Genomic DNA, 21,516 nt, shown 5'->3' on the forward strand with positions numbered 1-21,516 from the left:
ATTTCGTCAACGAAAATGTTTTCGTTTTGAAAACGAATAAATATTGCGGAATGTGAAAACAGGAGCCCCAATTTATCTGTATTCAAAAGTAAATCGAAAAATTTTGGTAAATGTGAAAGACGAAGCCTGGCTGAATACTTTCTTTACACAACTTTTGATAATAATTTATTTGGATTTATTATACAATCTGCTTTTTCCCAAAAGCACTCTCAAATCCTCTCGGCCCACAGGAAAACCGAATATCGTATGCATTTCTGCTACCCTGAGGGTCTCCCTACCCCTCTCCTCTCCTGATGCCCTTCTGAATCCTTTTCTTTGTCTTTTCGGCACTTAAAATTGAAAATGATTTATTTAATCATTTAACAATATTAAACCAAAATATTATGAGGGGAAACGTTGTGAGTTGCTGCTACGGCCGCAACTCTATATTTATACCCGATACTTAGTCAATATGGCACCCCTCCGCCATAACGGCGGCGCTAACATTGAACGACAAAGATTGTGTGAGAGACAGAAAATCAGTCAGAACGTGTACGGCGCTGCTTAGCCACTGAAAATTAATTTCTTCCTTTTGGCTATAATAATGATCCGATCTGATCTAGATTCAACAATCAAGTAGATATGGTGATTTTCTAAGAATGTGCGTTTTTAATTTGTGGGGCGTCTTCCGCCCGGGGCGAAGTTTTGAAATGAACTTGTAACAGTGAGATCTAACAGGGTATCCACTCCCCAAATTTGGTTTCTCTATCTCTTATAGTCTCTGAGATCTAGGTGTGCTTTTTTAGAAATAGGCAAAGCCGACCATGAAAAGTATGTGTTAGAAAGAGACTAGCTGGAGAAATTGAAAATGTTTTCTTAATTCAGGCAGCAATAATAATACAATCCAATTCAGATTCTGCAGTCTAAAAGATATGGTAATTTTCTACGATTCTGCGTTTTTAGTTTTCTCGTATCGTCGAAATCGTGAATGCCACAGATTTTCGCTCTTTGGGGGGGCTGAAGTGGGCCCCGCCCACTTCAAAAAAACAATTTCATTTTTTCTCGCCCTGTCTCTCTCTAAAACACACGTAGCATATCCGTAGCAAAGCTAGAGCAACCAAATTTGGTATCCAGACTCCTAAGATATCGGACCGAGACGAGTTTGTTTTCAAATTTCGTCACACCCCCTTCCGCCCGCGCAAAGGACGAAAATCTGGGGATATTCACAAATCTCAGATACTATTAAGGCTAGAGTAACCAAATTTGGTATCCACACTCCTGTTAGATCTTACTATAAAACGTATATCTCAAAATTTCGCCTCACCCCCTTCCGCCCCCGCAAAGGACGAAAATTTGTTGCATCCACAATATTGAAGATACGAAAAAACTAAAAACGCAGAATCATAGATAATGACCATATCTATGCGGTTGCTGAATCTGGATCAGATCAGATAATTTTTATTGCCAAAAGGAACAAATCAATTTGCAGTGGCTACGCAGCGCCCGACGTCACGCTCAGACTGATTTTCTGTCTCTCTCGCACGCACTCTTTATCGTGTCGTTCAATATTAGCGGCATCTGCCGGAGGAGAGCCATACTGACTTAGTATCGGGTATAAATGTAGAGTTGCGGTGTCCGCAGCAACTCACAACGTTCCCCCTCGTTCTAGCTAATAACGCGTGTGTATTCGTTCTAATCATTTTAGATTTTATATATTTCTTGGATATTTTTTGTACACTCTCCAGGCTCTTTGTAAACCAAGTTTCAAATAAAACAATTTCTCAATAAGCGTTTTATCTTCTCTTTTTGTAGTTGTATACACATCTTTCGGACCTTTTTCTACGCTTCTTTTTCCGGGCAGGGCATTGCCAGTTCGTATTCGTCCTACTTTCTTTTTCGCCAATTTTCTTCTATTTCCATTTTCTCACCCGTCGCCAACATGTTCGCTGTCGTCTGTGTTGCCTACTAGCAATTTGGGGCGTTTTACATTTTTCGATTCTCATTTTGATTTTGTTGTTGGTTGTACTCGTAGTTGCAGTTGACGCCGGTGTTGCTGCTGGCGTCGCAGCCTCCTGAGGTTTTTTTTGTTGTTCTATATATCCTTTTGTCGATTGTCATCTCTCTGCCACAATCCTTGTCGCTGCCTGCTAAAAGAGCCGCCTCAAGTGTGTCTGTTTGTCTGTCCGTCTCCTTGACTGTGCCACCTTACGCCAATTAATGCCGCCTACTCCCGCTTTTCTAGTTTTGCTTTTATCGCTCTTTATGCCCCATTTGCGATGCTACTTTTCAGCTTTAGGCATCGCCCCGCACCAAATGACATAGATGCGTCCATGTCCACGTTCACGCAAATCAAACAGAAAATCAGTCTGAGCGTGGCGTCGGGCGCTGCGTAGCCACTTCGTTTTAAAATATTTTTGTAGCAGTGACATATCACAGAAGTCTGGGTCCAAAACATCGTTGCTCTAGCTCTTATAGTCTTTGAGCACTAGGCGCTAATAGGGACGGACAGACGGACAGACAGACAGGGCTCAATCGACTCGGCTATTGATGCTGATCAAGAATATATACTTTATGGGGTCGGAAACGATTCCTTCTGGACGTTACACACATCCATTTTCACCACAAATCTAATATACCCCAATACTCATTTTGAGTATCGGGTATAAAAAGAGTAGAGAGATAGAGAGAGATGGCTGACTGTGGACCATAGGTCCATTTACATATTTACTGCTGCTTCATCCAACTTGATTTGATTTTTCAAGCAGTTCAACAGAAACTAAAAAGACGTGCCTGTGACAGTTGTGGCCTGCCGTTCCCTTATTTCTTCCCCTAGGCGCCCAATTCCACTTACTATATCCTTTACCCTTTACTCGGAGTGAGCGTGGGCCTGGGAGTGGGCGTGGAACTAGTGAAGAACTTACCCCGGCCACTAATTGCCAAATCTCAACTATGGAAAATGGCGTCCTGTACTGTATTGTTGTGCATATATGATTGCCAACGCTTGTGATACGTGTCGGTTCTAGTTGTGGCCGTGATACTGATTTTGGCGGTGGTGATTCATTATTCAATCAGGTTGCTAAATGTTTTAATTTCGTTTGTTTCCCCAATTAAATCCAACACCTAGCAACATAACTGGAGGTAAGATGAGTCCTGGACCGGGGCTGGGTTTGTTGCTGTCGGTGGCGATAGCGCCCATTTCCCGTTCATTGAACCCGCTGGACCTTTCAAGAAGTATGCCCAAATGAAGACTTGCCTGACACGCAGGTGACTTTCAGCTTCTCTCTTCTGCTTTGTATGGGTTTCGCTCCTTGCTTCCTGCTCTCGAACGGGGAGCGACAGCTGGAAAGCAAATCTTTTGGAAATCCGTCAACAATTGCGTGCTGTCGCAAGACCTCGTTCCCCCCAATCTCTTACACCACTAGTCCGCCTCCCTTTGACATATTTCACGCAGGCAGAAGGGAAGCTGCGACGCTGCGAGTCAAGCACAATGGGACGAAGCCCCCACCACGCCAGCAACCCCTGTGTGTGTGGGACTTGCGATCGACTCCTGCCACAGCCAGTTGGAAGTTCCTTGCCGCCAACGCAACACGAGTCTGCCCCACTCTCTGAATGTGTACGCGCACTCTGCGATTTATTTGGGGTCTGCATTGGGTGCCTGTGCCTGTGATTAAACATTGTTTACAAAGTTCATTGACACGAGTTGATGCTTTCTCTAAAGGAAGCCACCCATCGGAAATTAAGCGGAAATTGTCTAGCAATCGGACACCTCCTTTACGCGTATATCAGAGCTCCAGATAGATTGATGGATAGTCAGATGTTTTAACCGCGGGAACCGCGTGGCCCCCTACTAAGAACATTCAGCAGAAGAGCAATAGTACCTTGATAGACCTGGCTCGAGCAACCCATTCGTTTCAGCAGGCTTTTTGCCGCGCATCAAATAAACATTCGGGCAAGGTTTGTTACATATATATAAAACGGGTATGTATGAGCTGCTTGAGCCCTTAAAACTAGCTTTGCCCAGCGCACAATTGAGTTCTGTTACATATATAGGTGTAACAGTGATTTTTTCCGATGTTCCGATAACTAAATCGGGGCTTGTTTATTGTTAGATGTAAAAACAGGACAAACAAAATTTCTCTTGTACTGCTCTTATTTAAAAAAACAAATAAAATTTTGTTGACAAATCATGCTTATAATTTGTTTATGTCCGGTCGCGTTTTACATCGTTTCATCGCTTGTTAAAACGAATAATTTATGTCAGGAATATAATGAAATTATCTAATGAAAATTAGTTCCGCGTTATGGTCTTCTATCATTTTTGATGTGGGTTTTCAATGCAACAACTATTATATATTAGCTTAGTTTAACTTTTGTCGATGAATTTTTTTCGTGAGATATAGCATAAATTTATATATTTCAAAATGAATATTCAGCTTCATGGATATAACGCTGAAGAGGAATAATAAGGTTATTGGAGAAAACAGCATCGATAATCGTACCATAAAGATTTTTAATATTTTGAAAAACAACAAACCTTTTTTCAATGCATTGTTGTGTTTTCACTTTTAGTGTGAGATTCAAAATGCAGCTATGTAGAAGCACACAGCTGACACCAACAGGCTTGCATACGAGTTGTTTGTCGGGTCGGGTCTTTGCGAAATCCTGTTGATTTTGTTGTTCGTGCCAAAGCTATGGTTTGAATGGTTACACCGCTAATGGAGCGAACCATCCAAGTTATAAGCTCATTTCGGAACAACCTCTATCCGGAATGCTGGAAAATGGAGTGGAATTGCATTTGGTTAATCTGGGGAAACTGGCCAATCAATAAACTATTATTATGATGATTTATCTAAGATCGTGCTCTGCATGCGGCCTATCACTCATACGCCTTGAGGGCCAGGTCGTGAACAGCTATTCCGTTCGGCTCGTGACAGCTCCCTTCTGGTGCAAGCAGTGCAAGCCGAAACCAGAACTAAAACAGTAACTGAAACTGAATCCCAATCCGCGGAAAATGGCAAGTGCTGCGAGCAAAGGGCCATAAAGCCATAAGGCTGGACAATGGTTCATTATTGAGCCCATTCACATTCTTTTTGTTCCCTCCTAGCCTGCGCACTTTATTTCCCTGCTGTATTTCTCAGTGTACTTACCGTTGTTTCTGAAGGACGATAAATATTCCACACAATTGCCATAGATGAGGTGGGAGGTAGAAGCCTAGTATATCCGCGGAGCTCTAGTAACCAACCCTGCAAATACACAAGAAATGTTGACCTAGTTTCGCTGCTTATGGAATAATTCATTAAGTATTTGGTTTCCATTGTCACTTAATTTAAGGTGGGGTAAGTACCAGCGCCATACTTTCAAGCTCCTGCTGCAGCCAACTTTTGGCGTTTCGGCTAATTTGCTTACAAGCTAATTGTCCATGTCTCTGATTTGCAATTGATCAAGCATCAAAGCGAATCGACTGAGTAAAGTCTCCATATTTCTTCCCCTGCCTTCTCTTCTTCTCTGTTTGTTCTACTACCCCCCGCTTCTCCTGCTATTCCTGTTTTGTATTTATGTGAAATTGTTTATTTGCGTTATGTGTATGGCCTTCTTTTGTCGTTGACAGCAATTTTTTTGAATTGAAACCGAAATTCAGCAATGGCAATAGAAGAGTCCATCAAGACTGTGGGGATGGTCTAGAACTATATGGTCAGGTGTGCATTTGCTTTCAGTTTAACCTTCGGATAAATGGCAGTCACTATTCTTAGCTGGCCAGTCCAATTCGCATCGCATCGCATCTAAATAACCTTGTTTCCCTTATCAAAATGCATTGCACCTCGCCCTGGCTTCGCTGCCAGATAAATCAGTTTCGGCCAACGTATGGCGGAGAAAATCCTTATGCCCTTCCCTTGAAATCTCTTCCCCTGGATCTAGCTACAGAACAGGCGTGCCAGGTGGCACGAACCTGTCTGCTGGCGGTCAGCAGCAATGTCTGGCCTTCTGTCTCACGGCTCATGGCTCACCTGCGTGAGAAGACTTTGACTAACTTATAAACTTCCTTGTGCTTCTTCTTCTTCCTTATTTCTTCTTTTTGTGTATTCTGCGTATTCTGAGTGAGGGCACGCACTCTTATATGCCTCAGACAATAGAAGGCCAAGTGGTTGACAGTGGGGCTTATGTTATACACAAAGATGGGGCCAGGAACTGACTTCGAGTAGCGCCTTTCAGGACTATCCGCCCCATCCATGGCCAACCCACCGCGTAAAGAATTCATTAAACGCCAATGCAAATTCACGACAACGTTTTACTTGCCACTTGGCACTATGAATCTGCCACCAGCCGTGAGTTCTTTCTGAATATTTTTTTTAACGAAGGGAATGATGCTAGGCGCTCTCTCGATGCACCTGAATTATTATTATTGCTCAAATTATTATTGCCCCTCGATTGGATTAGTCCCCCAATCCCACCCATACCCACTCCCCAGGGTAGGCCCATTGGTGTTATTGCCTTCCATTCCATTTACCCCCTTTGGATACAATGACTGGAAGCAATTTTAAATTTAAAACCAATTGAATCTGTGGTGGGGGCTTCATTTATTATCGAATAGTAGGCAGAGCTCTAATAGCAGATGTGAGGGGGACAAGTATCGCGGCTAATTGGCCAGCAGTGTGGCTCCAAAATGGCCAAAACACAATGAAAATTGTATATGAAAAAAAATGAAAAATTTATACCCGATACTTAGTCAGTATGGCTCTCCTCCGGCAGATGCCGCTAATATTGAACGACACGACAAAGAGTGCGTGCGAGAGAGACAGAAAATCAGTCTGAGCGTGACGTCACGCGCTGCGTAGCCACTGCAAATCGATTTGTTGCTTTTGGCTATACAAATTATCCGATCTGATCCAGATTTAGCAACCCGATAGATATGGTCATTCTCTATGATTGTGCGTTTTTAGTTTTCTCGAATCTGCAATATTGTGGATGCAACAGATTTTTGTCATTTGTGTGGGCGGAAGGGGGTGGGGCGAAATTCTGAGATATACGTTTTATAGTGAGATCTAACAGAAGTGCGGATACCAAATTTGGTTACTCTAGCCTTAATAGTCTCTGAGATTCGTGGATACCCCAGATTTTCGTCCTTTGCGGGGGCGGAAGGGTGTGTGGCGAAATTTGATCACGAAACGGTCAATATCCGATATCACAGGAGTGTGGTTACCAAATTTGGTTGCTCTGGCTCTTATAGGTTCTGAGATCCTTGAACTCATATTTTGCAATAGGAAAAACCGACCATGAAGCCTGTGTGTTAGAGAGAGACAGAGCGAGAAAGAATGAAATTGTTTTCTTGATTCTGGCTATAATAATTATACGATCTGGTTGAGATTCTGCGTTTTTGGTTTTATCGTATCTTTAAAAATGTGGATGCCATTTTCGTCCTATGTGGGGGCGGAAGTGGGCGGGGCGAAGTTTTGAAATATTTTTGTAGCAGTGACATATCACAGAAGTCTGGATCCAAAACATCGTTGCTCTAGCTCTTATAGACTTTGAGCACTAGGCGCTGAAGGGGACGGACAGACGGACGGACAGACGGACAGACAGACAGGGCTCAATCGACTCGGCTATTGATGCTGATCAAGAAATATATATACTTTATGGGGTCGGAAACGATTCCCTCTGGACGTTACACACATCCACTTTTACCACAAATTTAATATACCGCAATACTCATTTTGAGTATCGGGTATAAAAAGCAGTCTCTAGAAAGGTTCCGTGCACATTGCCTGCTCAGAGACGCAGGTCAATGGATACTGCGCACTCCTTTCACTCAAAATTGGGGGCGACACTACTTCAATTTCCTTTTTCCCTCTACTTTTGGTGTGTGTCACTCTGGAAATATTTACCGAAGACATTGGCATTCATCGAGTCGCTTTGGTCGCTCCCACGTAGCAGGGTCAAAGGCTTTTCGATGAGAGTGAAAGAAAGGGGAAGTCTAAGGCAGCTCGGTAAATGTGATGGGAAAGTGGCTGAGGCTACCCCTCCCATTTTGTGGGAGCTGTGTGCACATTTTTATTCATTTCCATTGCACTCATTCACGGAGTAAGCAAAATTAAAGTACGTGACCGTTTTGCGATGCGATGCGATGCAATTTTTATGGATGGAGGATGGGATGAGATGGGATTTGGGTGGGATTTTTTTAAGGGAAGCTGCAGAAAAAAAATCCAAGGAAAAGAATGAAAATAAAGACGTACTTTCAATGACCGTTAGCTTCCTTCAGCTGGGACAAGCATATGGAGATGGATACGGGTCAGGTATACTGCCAAGGCCAATACCAGGACAATGAAAAAGCTAACCTAGGACATTGCATTATGTTTCTATGAAATATTCATTAACTCGATATTCATTAGTATGACACCGCCTCGTTAGGGTTAATGGCGCCAGTGGTGCCCTGCTCCAGCTCCCCATCACTGGTCTGTACAGTGCTGCATGCTCCGACAAAACCACCCCAACATCCCCCAAGTCGGCTTCCATCGTTTGCCCATCGCTGTAATTATAGTGAGCAAAGGGCTGGCCCGGAGACGGTTATGGAGACTGCAGCCGAAATGGAAAACGTTGCATGGTACCCCGCTATGTAGGTCAAGCATCCATGCTCCTGAATATAGATCTGGCTCTGGGTTTGGCTTTAACTCTGCGTCTCTGCATGCGTCTCTGCATGCGTCTCTGCTCCGTCTCGAGTTCTTGTAAGGGTTAAGTCTTTGGTTGCTGCTCCTGCAGCTGTGTGCTTTGTATGGCTCACACTTATACTGCCACTCCCAGAGCTCCACAGTCCCACAGTCACTGCCTGCTCCACTCTAACTGGGCTGTTATCCATTTTCATCAAGCATATATCCCACTTATACTTAAGCAAAGAGAGACAGCGACGAGAAAAGTTAAGAGACAGAGACCTTCAGACAGACGGAGATGCTTGGAGACTGCTGTCCGTTGGAGCGTTGATAGGGTGTGGATGAGTTGGCAGACTGGTTTGAGGGATGGCACAACAGCCCTACTTCGCCGGGACAATCGCCGAAATCGAGTGGCTCACAGCGCATCTATCGCTGATCTGAATGCCAGAAAATTCTGGCTCTAGCTTCGTCGAATTTTCGCAAGCAAATGGTCGTGCACTGGGGGAAATCTGTCAACACCGGGAACCCTGTTTCTGAATTTGCTTTTGGGACTGTTGCAATATCAATGTATAATAATGTATCCGTGCTACTGCATTTTTCGGTTTGTCTGGATCTTGAAGACAGTAAAAGATAGATCAACCAAGAAAAGAAGAGCCTGTGATGGCCTCACAGACTCATTTTGCGCGCGCTACTTTGCGTGGAATCGAAAGGGCTCCCCAGGCTTGAATTTATCCATTACTTGCCTAGTTGACTGGCTATATCCTGCTCGAGTCCCCACTCTCCCACCCAGCAAAATCTGCCCTCTCCCTTTATCCCTTTTCCCTGTCTCTAGCTTTTTCTATCCACATGCAAACATTAATAACATTTACAACAGCAACTAGCACAGCACAGCATTCTGAAATAATAAAGAGGGGCCGAGTCCTTTGATACCCTGGATTTTGGCATTGAAACATATAGATCGTCAAGCGGTCGATAAGACATGCAGACATGCCGAATTTGACGAGTCGGGTGTTGAGCCGGATCGAAAATAAATGTATATACATATGTACATATGTAACTATTCTTTGAAATATTTTGTTGGGATATGATTATTGCTTCTCTCAGTTGCAAACAGATGGCCAAAATCGCTTGACCCTCTGCACCGGTATAGTATATGTATACCAACGACAACTTTCGAGTGTAATGTTGACTTTTGTGAAAGGTGTGACAATATTTACAATGTCTTGTTAATTGAATTTAATGCGTTCTCTTTCTGTGTCTACGTGTGTAGGTGTAATTTTTGATGTTTATGTATGTAAGTATGTGTTTATTTGTGTGTGTGGGTCTCCCTCCAATTTCTCCAGTTTTTTTTCTTTTCTTTCTTTTTTGAGTTTTTTATACCCGATACTCAATGGGAATAGGGGTATACATATTATATTAGTAATTGAAATGGATGTGTTGAACACCCAGAAGGAAGCGTTCCAGACCGTTTTATTATATATATTCTTGCTCAGCATCAATAGCAGCGTCGATATCTAATCAAAAACAAAAGCCCAATTTAAATGAAATAGGAGGCAAAGAACAATATACATGAAAATAGAAAGGAATACATTAAAATACTAAGAAAAATGTAAGAGGAAATTAATACATATGTACATATGTATATGTATGTACAGAAAGACTCGCCTGTTACCATAATCCAATAGAGTAGCGTTGAATATTACTAGTCAAAGCTCCGCCTATGAATCGGCCTTCATTTCTATCATCTTATCTCTTCCTACCTCACTGATAAGAACCAGACCAAAAGTGTGTGGCCTAACAAGAGCATAAACATGAGCTGTGTAGATCACAGAGTTAATGTCAGGGCCTCTTTCACTCCGCTTTCATTCGCTGTTATCTCTCTGCTAACTTAACATGTCTCTGTGGTTAAAATGGATGTGTGTAACGTCCAGAAGCGCGAAATCTGAACCAGATCGTATAATTATTATAGCCACAATCAAGAAAACAACTTCATTCTCTCTCGCTGTGTCTCTCTTTAATACACAAGTTTCATGGTCGGCTTTGCCGGCTCAGAAACTATAAGAGCTAGAGCAACCAAATTTGGTATCCACACTCCTGTGGTATCGGATCTTGAGAAGTTAGTTTCAAAACACAACCCCTTCCGCCCCCGTAAAGGACGAATATCTGGGGCATCTACAAATCTCAGAGACTGTTAAGGCTAGAGTAACCAAATTTTGTATCCACACTCCTGTTAGATCCCACTATTAATCGTATGTATATTTCAAAATTTCGTTCCCCCCTTTTTTTTAAATTTTTTTAGTCTAATTTTAAGCAAAAACAATACAAATAAAAAAAAGAATTATTCAATAAAAATCTAGAATAATAATTATAATAATAGTTATACAATAAAAATCAAGAATAATAATTATAATAATAATTATACAATAAACGAGGGGGAACGTTGTGAGTTGCTGCGGACACCGCAACTCTACATTTATACCCGATACTTAGTCAGTATGGCTCTCCTCCGGCAGCCGCCGCTAATATTGAACGACACGATAAAGAGTGCGTGCGAGAGAGACAGAAAATCAGTCTGAGCGTGACGTCACGCGCTGCGTAGCCACTGCAAATCGATTTGTTGCTTTTGGCTTTACAAATTATCCGATCTGATCGAGATTTAGCAACCCGATAGATATGGTCATTCTCTATGATTGTGCGTTTTTAGTTTTCTCGAATCTGCAATATTGTGGATGCAACAGATTTTTGTCATTTGCGGGGGCGGAAGGGGGTGGGGCGAAATTCTGAGATATATGTACGTTTTATGCGGATACCAAATTTGGTTCTATAGCCTTAATATTCTCTGAGATTTGTGGATGCCCTAGATTTTCGTCCTTTGCGGGGGCGGAAGGGTGTGTGGCGAAATTTGATCACGAAACGGTCAATATCCGATATCACAGGAGTGTGGTTACCAAATTTGGTTGCTCTGGCTCTTATAGGTTCTGAGATCCTTGAACTCATATTTTGCAATAGGAAAAACCGACCATGAAGCCTGTGTGTTAGAGAGAGACAGAGCGAGAAAGAATGAAATTGTTTTCTTGATTCTGGCTATAATAATTATACGATCTGGTTGAGATTCTGCGTTTTTGGTTTTATCGTATCTTTAAAAATGTGGATGCCATTTTCGTCCTATGTGGGGGCGGAAGTGGGCGGGGCGAAGTTTTGAAATATTTTTGTAGCAGTGACATATCACAGAAGTCTGGATCCAAAACATCGTTGCTCTAGCTCTTATAGACTTTGAGCACTAGGCGCTGAAGGGGACGGACAGACGGACGGACAGACGGACAGACAGACAGGGCTCAATCGACTCGGCTATTGATGCTGATCAAGAAATATATATACTTTATGGGGTCTAAAACGATTCTTTCTGGACGTTACACACATCCACTTTTACCACAAATCTAATATACCCCAATACTCATTTTGAGTATCGGGTATAAAAATGTGATTTCACCGCACCACATGAAATGACAAGACAATAACGATTATAACGCGCACCTTTTTTCCTCCTTCTAACTTAATTAAATCTTCAATAGTCCGAATGGAGTCCAGCTTTCTCGAAATTTTCCTTAAGGTATGAAAGGGTGCAACATTCTAGAAGAGAATAGAACGTATTCAAGTGCATCGTATTGCCACTAGCCATATCTACACAATATTGTCAAAAATAAAGATGAGGCAAAGAACGTTCTCATATACATATGAGACATACATACACGAGAGTATGTGCGCTGGGGCATTGACTGGCCGACTACAAAAACTTAAATGCAAATGTACACAAATATATGGCATCAACTAATGTGTGGATGTGCGCAGATGATTTTCAGCTACTGCAGGCGTTCAATCGTTCGATTCATATCTAATATATAAAATTCTCGTGTCACAAATTTTGTAGCTGAACTCCTCCGAAATGGCTCAATCGATTTTCGTGAAATTTTGTGTGCTTATCGGTTAGATCTGCGCATCGGCCAACATCTATTTTTCATCCCGATCAGACCACTCCTTCGGGTACCTCCCAAGCACCTATTTTCTTTTTTTTTTGGGAGGTACCCGAAGGAGTGGTATGATCGACCTTATGACCATCGCCATCAGCAGCTGCATCCCTGTAAAACCCAGAAAAATGTTACTACGATTACCAGGGTAATCTCGCCAATCGGAGCCAATAGCATTTAATCTAAATGTGGCGTCATAAAATTCAAAGAAAATGGTATGAAAAATATTAAATTGAATAAAACTTTTTCACACACATATGAAATCCCAGTAGCCCGAAACAAAAATTCGGTCCTGGGGCTTGAATATTGTGTATGAAATCATTATTCGTTTCATCTTGGAAGTCATCCCTAGCCCATCTAAAAAAAAACTTAAAATCAAAAGAATATAAAATTTCAAGAAAATTGGTCGAGTCATTTCGAAAAAGTTCAATAACAAATATTGTTACCCGAGATTTTAATATACTTGAGCAACACCCAGAGAGCAAATTTGAGTCGTCAAACGATCAAGACTAGAACCATGCGAGATATAAGAACATGATTTTCAGGTGACCAAATCCAAGAAAACAATGCAGATAAGCGTGTGAGCATGGCGCAGTTACGGGAATCACAATCGCAAGAGACCCGAGATGAACGAAATCCACAAAGGCAACTAGAACGGAGAGTATCGCGCAGATACATAGTCGAAAGACGTGGAGGAATTGACCAACAACGCTAACAATTTAATCGAGCATTTACGTCAAATTTATTTCTTCGCATAGCAAAACAACGTTTGCCGGTTCACCTAGTATGCATATATTATTTAATAATAATTTTCTTTCGATACTATTGAATCGATTTTGCTAATGATGGATCTCTGTAGCTCTAGCAAAAAATCCGATATGTTAAAGCGTCGCGCAAAGTTGTTGCTGTTGTTGACATCAAAAGGCAGCAAATATTTGGCGAGAAACATGAAGAGTCTTCCATTGGAGACTAAAAATTGGGCGCAGAAACTATATGTATATGTACATACTTGTTATAAAAACTGCGTTCGAGCCGAAAGGAAAGCAAAAAGAAAGCAGCAGAATAAAAGCAAGAAAGTGTCGCCACTGCTTCTAAAATTCTTATCAAGTGAAAGTAGCCAGTTATCGGAGCTATACGCTGCACGGTATACGGTGTACAGTATGGGAAACTAAGGGACGGAGAAAGTACAATACTAAATGCAAAACAAAAGTGTGAGCAAAAGAAATCGCGCAATAAAAAGCAAGGCGCCTTAGAAACAAATGTAATTTCAGACCCACGTAAAGGGAGAGATATAAATGAGATATTTATATAAGATACGAGAGATATACATACATATATAGTGACAGATATATTTGCGAATATGTGTAAAACAAAGGCGATTAGAGCTGCGCAAATGGGGCAGATGCGTTCCTGACAGTTTGAAACAAGTTGAAACAAGTTGAAACAAGTTGAAACAAGTTGAAACAAGTTGAAACAAGCTGAAACATTAGTTCGAACGAATTGCACAGTGGCGCTACGCAGCAGTTGCTAAATTCGGTGCAACATTCAAAAAGCTGTATTCGAAAACATTCGACAAATTTAAGGCAGAATTATACATCTTACATTTTTGCTACATAAGCTTTTAGCTGATTTTGCAACCGCTTATATGGCGCCCCTACACGTCGCGTCAGGAACTAGACCTTTTTCATACATTTCAGCATGTGTATAATTATAGAGTCACGCCCCTATCTGCAAGAGTTAGGCGAGTCGTATGAGTAATTTTTGGCAGTAACAGCGGAATCGAATCGTATTTCACTTTTAATAAATGGTAGACACATACAAAAAGAAAAATTGTATATGGGGTATATATTAAAAAGCTAAGAAACTAGGAAAGATGTTTCCGATTCGTGAACATCCTGACAAATAATGGACTGTATAGAATAGCCAGATATCTTAAAATCTGAACAGACAGACGAATGGACTGACTTTGCTGCTGATGCTGATCAATAACATAAAATCAAATATTGTTGTCTTTTCCTAGAACGAAACGGCCTGAAAGCGATTCGATGTTACTTTAATTGTGCTCGCCCTTATATCGGGCAATTCTACAGCTAGTGTTCAACAACAAAAATTAAAAACTATGTAAACTAAGCTGCTATAAAACTATGTATTTTAGTTTGCGCACTAGTCGCAAGTCGGTCGCTGCATTCATCGAATAGTTCACCAAGCGGAGAGCACCACTGGGCGCTGATAAGATGTGCGATACGGATAAAGAATACGACTAGCGGATGTTCTGCTACCTCGGTGGAGTGGAAACGGAAACCAATTCGACCTACTTCCTGTATTAGAACCCCCTCAAGTACGGCCGATAGTCCGCTGCGAACGACGCTATTAACTGTTAAAAGCGGTAGGCCGACTGCAAAAACCTGGACGACTGCAATAACTGTCGGAAATTATCAGTGGTATCGGTGATAAGCTGGGTCAGTTGGTACCCGACGAAATGGCCGAATAGTGGAGCTAAACCCAGCAAAAACCAAAAATTAATAAGAGTCCTGTATGTCTTTGCTCAGTTTTTATTTCACAGAGATTTCATGGCGATTCAATAACCAGCCAGGGACAACGGCACATCACCTCTGTCGCAGGATTCTTATTTTCATTTACAAGATATATTCATCATTCACTAAGAACTATTCAAAAAAATTACTTAAAATAAATCACAGTAGATTTAAGCATTTTTTTGTTTGTTGTTGGTTTTCTTTGTTACGGGGAGTGGCGAGGGGCACTCGCGGCTCATTAATAAATATAAATATAATAAATATAATAAATAAATAAATAAATTATTAAAAATAGAACAAAAAATACGAATACAAGAATACTAAGGAGTACTTCCAATGGGAAATAAATAGTGACGAATGGTTTTCGATGGGAAGGCAAAGGCGGAATGGAGATGATAATACTAGGAATACGAGTTTGGAAAGCTCGTGGCATGGATTTTGCTCAATAAATAAGTTATAATAAATGCTAAGTAAAATTCTAAAATGGCATTCGACAAAATTCTTCTCTCTCCCTGTGTCATTCTTTTTCTATACGTAGCGACTTATATCTCTATCTCTTTCTCACTATCTTTCTCTTTCGGTTTGGGTGTCTCTCTTTGTGTGTTTTTGGCTTGGAAGCGGCTTGGAATGCTGCAGCTGGAACAACAAAAGGAGGTACTACGAACTACAGACTGTGCACAGCATTCGCTTGGCTCTAATACTGGAGGAGGCGCACAGGGCGGGACTGGGACTTGGGCTGGGGTTGGGGCTGAAGCAGGATTAAGCGTGACTAGGGTTCAGGCTCAGCATTCCACCGACCCACTGCCGGCGCAGTCAGATCCGTTGACCATGGCCGCATTGGAGGAACCAAGCTCGATGCTTTCAGAACTGGAATGCCGCAGAGAACCTGCTCCAAGTCCGGCTCCGACACCCGACGTCGCTCCAGCTCCCACTTGTTGGCGCCGCTCCTGGCTGTTGCGGTGCTGCTTTCGCAGGGCCCGGCGAAGTGTCTTCCATACGTTGTCCAGGTACTGGATGTAGAGCTCCTTGCTGACCTTGAGGTCTCTCTCGTCCGCCTCCTGGCTCCCGTCGGGGGGCGTATGGAATCGCAATCGCTCCAGCATCGCCGCCCGGCTGACGCGGCTCAGTTTCGCCCCGTTGCTGTTCGGGTAGGAGGCGTTGATGGTCGTTTCGATCTCGCAGAGCATGCTGCGCGCGCTGACCAGCAGATCATGCAGCTCGTGTGTGACGGCGTTGAGGTTCTGCTGATGCTCCTTGCGGTACTTGTACTGAGCCCGCCCCAGGTACGAAAAGCTGCCCACGAAGGTCTGCATGTTGCGGTACCAGGTCTTCAGCTTCACCTGTGGGTCAAATTGGAAGGGAGGGAATGGGCGAGCGTTAGTTTTAGTCGAGCCAAAGCAAGAAGGGCATGCAAATCAGACTTGCAGTCCAGGCACTGAGAGCAATGCGATGAGCGGCAGGAAAACTGGTCTTAGCCGCCCAGGGCGGAGCCGGTCCACACTCATCACCGAACACCGATCCGCGATTGCCCATCGCTCATCGTTCATCGCACGTCACTCGACACTCGATCGGGGCTCAATCCACTTACCGCATTTGTGGGCCGCGTCATGTTTGGCAGGAACTTGTACTCGCGCTGCCAGTGCTGGTAGTTGCCGTACTCCAGTTTGGCGCTGCTGCGAATGAATTGGTACTCGCTCATGGTGATGTTCCGCAAGGCGACCAGGTGCTGCAAGGGGAAAGAGCCGGCGGCCATCAGTAAAAGAAATTGCAATGCATAATAATGAAGAGGTCGTGGTGGTGAATGGTGAACCTATTCCAAGGAGTTTTCCTTACCTTTCTCTTTATCACTCGTCCCTGGCTGGAGCTGTCCGCCTCGGCGGGCAGGCTCTCGTCCGGCTGATAGATGCCCCCGCAAGGGTTCTCCCATTCGGGCGCCTGTGGGGTGCTGGAGAAGAGACGCAGGCTGTGGCTGCGCGCGTGGCGGGTGCGTTGTCGGCGCAGTTCCCGCCGGGCGGCCCTCATGGCCACTTGGGCGATCTCCTCGTAGCTGCTCTCGCTCAGGCTCACATCATTATCGTAGCTGCCCTCACCGAAGCTGGCCTCCAGTCCGTGGAAGGGGTTGACATTCCACGCCGGCAGACTCTCTGCCGCTGAAGATGACGAGGAGGAGGAGGAAGTGATGGAGGCGGCCGCTGATCGGGCTAAGCCGGAGGCATCTTCGTCATAGGCGTAATCCAGAGCCACCTGGTCGTGCAGGTGGCGGGCCTGTGGCAGCGGCATTAGGGCAGCCAGGGTCATTATTAAGAGCAGAAGGCGCCTACTGCTGCTGCAGTTCCAGCTCCAGTTATATGACCTGCTGCCGCTGTGACTCTGTGGGAAAATTTTCGCTGCAAGGCCAAAGAGGAGATTGATTAGAGCGGGTTGTGGAATGGCGGATGGAATCAGGTTCGTACCGTTTAAGGCAAAGGCTAGCAGGGGCAACATGGTCTGCACGATTAACACTAACGAATATCACAAATCACTACAAAATCACGGGCGAGCGCGAGATCGGTGCGAACTCTCTTCAACTCGGCGGTTGATGACTAAATGACGGACGATGCAACGGCACTGGAAGATTTGAAGCCGCCGCCAACCACTCACAGCTCATCAGACATCGAGTCGCAGCAGACTCACGCACTCAGCCAGGCACTCACTACTCGATCCCACTCACACTCACTGAGAGAGTGAGTGCAATTACAGCTTCTACCTCAGTGCGATCTGCAGGCCGAAGAGAGAGAGAGAGAGAGAGAGAGAGAGTCACAGCGCGTTGGTTTAGGCCAGAAAGCGAGCAATACTTGCTAAGATTGAGTAATTTTTCGAAACAGTTTGTTGAGCGTTGTCATGCGCTCTTAACTTGCCTCTCTCTCACTCCCACTGCTCTCCCGATTCGGCAGAATTTCACAAGAGATTCGGATTACTCATAGTATTTTGGGTTTTTTATGCGATGCCAGACGTGGCCCAGACTCGCGAGCAACAGCCGCAGTCCAACGATGACGTAGTCGGAGCTCAACATATCCATTTCCCGCCTCCGCGGCAAATCGTCATCGATGGACGGAGAACACGCCGCTCGATTTTAAATAATTCGTATTTCACACTCGCCCGCTCTCGCCCTCTACCGCTTTTTCGCTTTTTTGCTGTCTCGTCGCCTCGCTCTGGCCCCTAGGCACTCCGCGCCGGCTGTTGCCGTAGGTCAGCGACTTGATAACGCCAGCGTCAACGCCAGCGGCTGCTTGACGCTACCAGCGACGTCGACTGCGATAAGGCACGTGCTGCTGCCCACCCCATGCCGCTGTAGGCTGGGCTTCAAATCTTGAGATCACCTGGCCGGGCGGAGTCGGGCCAAAGCCATAATTGGTCGGTAATCGAGGGCGAAGGAAAGTTCTGGTTGGATGAGTGCCCTGAATGCCTGGATGATGATTAATCGAACAGTTCCACCTTATACAGCCGGTAGTAAACCGTTTTATGGCCTGTGCGATCAAACGAAAGAGGATCCGATCTCCATTCCGGCATATTGATTGGCCCACGGCGCGGTCTCCCTAATCGACACCATGTGATGGCTGGCAGATCAGAGATTATATTAAAGCCTGGAGAGCACGCGAAAAATATTTCACGAGTCATGTGAGGGAGGAGGGGCTAAATAGATCCTAATAACTCCTCGAATCAGAGTTGCATACGGAACGATGTGCATAAAAAATGGATTTGGATTTGAATCTGCCTGGGAAACTGTTTGCAAATCAAACTCTGCTATTGTTAACTGTCCAATCGAGCCCTCGCGCATTGCGCTTCGGACCAGGAGGGGATTCACACCAGCAAAGCAAAAACAGAGGCAGAGAGAGAGGTAGAGATAGAGGCAGAGAGAGAGAGAGAGAGAGCTGCCGGATGAGGAGGGAGGCGCTCGCTGTATTAATCATGGGGAAACTTTTCACGAGCAATCATCTTTTTTTAAACAATTGCGAAATGCGATGGAAGGTATCTATCGGAAAGACAGTGATCTAATTACGGGCACAAAGATAGGAATATCCCGAAAACCGTTGGACTCGCACTTCTACTGCTGCGTACTTACTTTGATGGCACATGTTGGTGGCCAGATCACTTTCTATTTTGGCACACTCCATTTGGCTACGATGCATATATGTATGTATGCTAAAATACTGTATTTTGGTTCTGGCGAATACTGTGGTTAATACTGCACGTCGGCTATGCACGCACTGCACCGATGATCCCTTGGATCAAAAAAGTTTTGAGTTCGATTCGAATTCGATTTATGGAGTTCTTTGGCACTTTCTCTAGTACGGAGCCACAGGCCGAGACAATTAGCATTGGCGTGTGTCTAAGCGAAACTGATTCATAGCCTCGGACCGTCGCATAATTTTATATTTATACGAAAATCGGTCCGACTGCGTGTGAGGCAGTCCCAGGCCGAGACGCCGCAGTCGCAGTCGCAGTCGCTGCCGCTGTCGAAGTCGCAGCCGCTGTTCGATAGTTGCCGCTGTATGTCTCTGACATTTGGAGCCTCTGCTATCTCCTCGAGTGCGCTGTCCGCAGTCCGCAGTCAGCAGTTGTCGCCGACGTCAATGCGAAGTGCCGTCGTGCGAAAGAATCGCAATCGGAGTCAGAAGTGCGCGCCACGCTTATAATTATTATTGGATTTGATTCGATGATTGCCCCACACCCAGACCCATCCCCATGCCCCAGCAGCAGCCTCAAACACACTCACGCCCTCCCCATCGCATTTATTTATACAATATATTTACCCATGATATTTATTTTTCATCAATTACTTATGGAGTGGAGGGAAACCGTGCTATGCTCTGCTCTGCTCTGTTTTGCTCTGCTCTGCCGTTGGCTAAGGTCCGTTAGGTCCCATACCCTCCAGAACCCTCCCGTACCCGTACCCTGCTTCACCCTTCTCCATTCATATTACGACGGGGGGTTTTTCTTTAGCGAACGAGTACATGTACATGTACGTGTACATGTGTCTCATTATGTACACCTTCATTTTGCTGTCTACCATTGAGGCTTTTGTTTGCGTCACTTGATGATGCCCCATTCCAAATCTTCGCCTGCAGCCTCAACGGGGAGGGCAGCGGCAAGGTGGGCGTGGTATGGCGAGCTTTGAGCTTCAATGCGAAATTAATTGCATTAGGGGGGGATTTTTTCGGCTTGGCCCAGAGGCTATGGGCAATGGACAATGGGCCATGGGAAATCGGGGTGAAACAATAGAGACAACTGGCAATCGATCTGGCCATCTAAGTTCTCCAACCAAGTCTGGGTTGGGACATGGGCTTCTTTAGGATTGGATGGAGCCATATTCGGACATGTTCATGCTTTTCCGGAAATTTTTTGACATTATCGGACATTTTCGGATTTGTGCTTGGAAATTCTATTCAATTCACACTCAAATTGATAAAAAGTATTATAAATTATTTCATTTCATTTCCTTCTGAAATTGTATCATGTGCTCGAACTAGACCTAGTTGACGCACACTCACATTCGAAAATTCTGTTCGTTAATGTTAAGAATCGATGGGGGAATGGCCTGTAGAGTGCGATCGCATCGTTAGTTTTATAGTTGTATAGTTCTGCCGCTAATTTTTATCTTGACTTAATCGGTACTTTGATTTACGATCATACCTTGTGGCAATAATTGTACAGTGGGCTGCAGCTAGATAAGGTTGCACCTTCATTTCGGCCCCACCGTGTGGGTACACTCCCAAGCCAAGGTTCTGGTCTACTCGTGATATCATGATCCCGAAATTGAGGCAAAATTGGTTTTCGTTATCAACTCCCGCGTTGGGGTAATGCGATCACCGCTTGAAGCGATCGTCGATCTTTGCCCCCTGGGGCCAAGGGAACATTGCCTCAACACCCAAGACTCATCACATTAGAACGAACGTGTGATGGCACGGCCTGTGGCATGCCTCGGGGGTACGAGTATCTTACAAAGTGTGAGCGTCGATGACACCTGCAACAGAAGGGTTGGTAAGCTTCGTCCCGGGCTCTCGTGTGGCAGAGATGACGCGCTGTTGTCGGATGGCGGCAATGAAAGCACCGATAAGGTAGATTGGAAAACTTGTATGCCAAAGAAGATCTCCGCACAGTGGAGCCAGGGACCCCATCAATCTAGAAGAGTCGGGAATGGGAGGGTCGGAACTGTTTCCACTGTGCGCTAACGGGGTTTTCGCTCTTTGGCCCCTCTAATTACATGCTGACATGCTGCGTGGTGTGGGTCCAATAAAAGTTTTGATTCAGCAGCAGTTAGCCATAATTCGGGCCACTTTTCCACTGAACTCTTATCGC

The 21,516-nt window shown here is 44.4% G+C and overlaps 1 protein-coding gene across 1 annotated transcript; it reads right to left on the bottom strand.

Moving 5' to 3' along the window:
* Window positions 1–15,179: 15,179 nt before the first annotated feature.
* Window positions 15,180–17,788, bottom strand: upd2 (unpaired 2). Its single transcript, XM_001354310.4, has 4 exons — window positions 17,631–17,788; window positions 17,011–17,564; window positions 16,766–16,903; window positions 15,180–16,517 (listed from the first exon to the last, which is right to left on the bottom strand). Exons 1-4 carry the CDS (start codon window positions 17,659–17,661, stop codon window positions 15,960–15,962), a joined length of 1,281 nt encoding a protein of 426 aa, XP_001354346.3. The 5' UTR covers window positions 17,662–17,788; the 3' UTR covers window positions 15,180–15,959.
* Between the last annotated feature and the right edge of the window lie 3,728 nt (window positions 17,789–21,516).

The sequence above is a fragment of the Drosophila pseudoobscura genome, chromosome X (genome assembly GCF_009870125.1).
Source record: "Drosophila pseudoobscura strain MV-25-SWS-2005 chromosome X, UCI_Dpse_MV25, whole genome shotgun sequence".
Lineage (NCBI taxonomy): Eukaryota > Metazoa > Arthropoda > Insecta > Diptera > Drosophilidae > Drosophila > Drosophila pseudoobscura.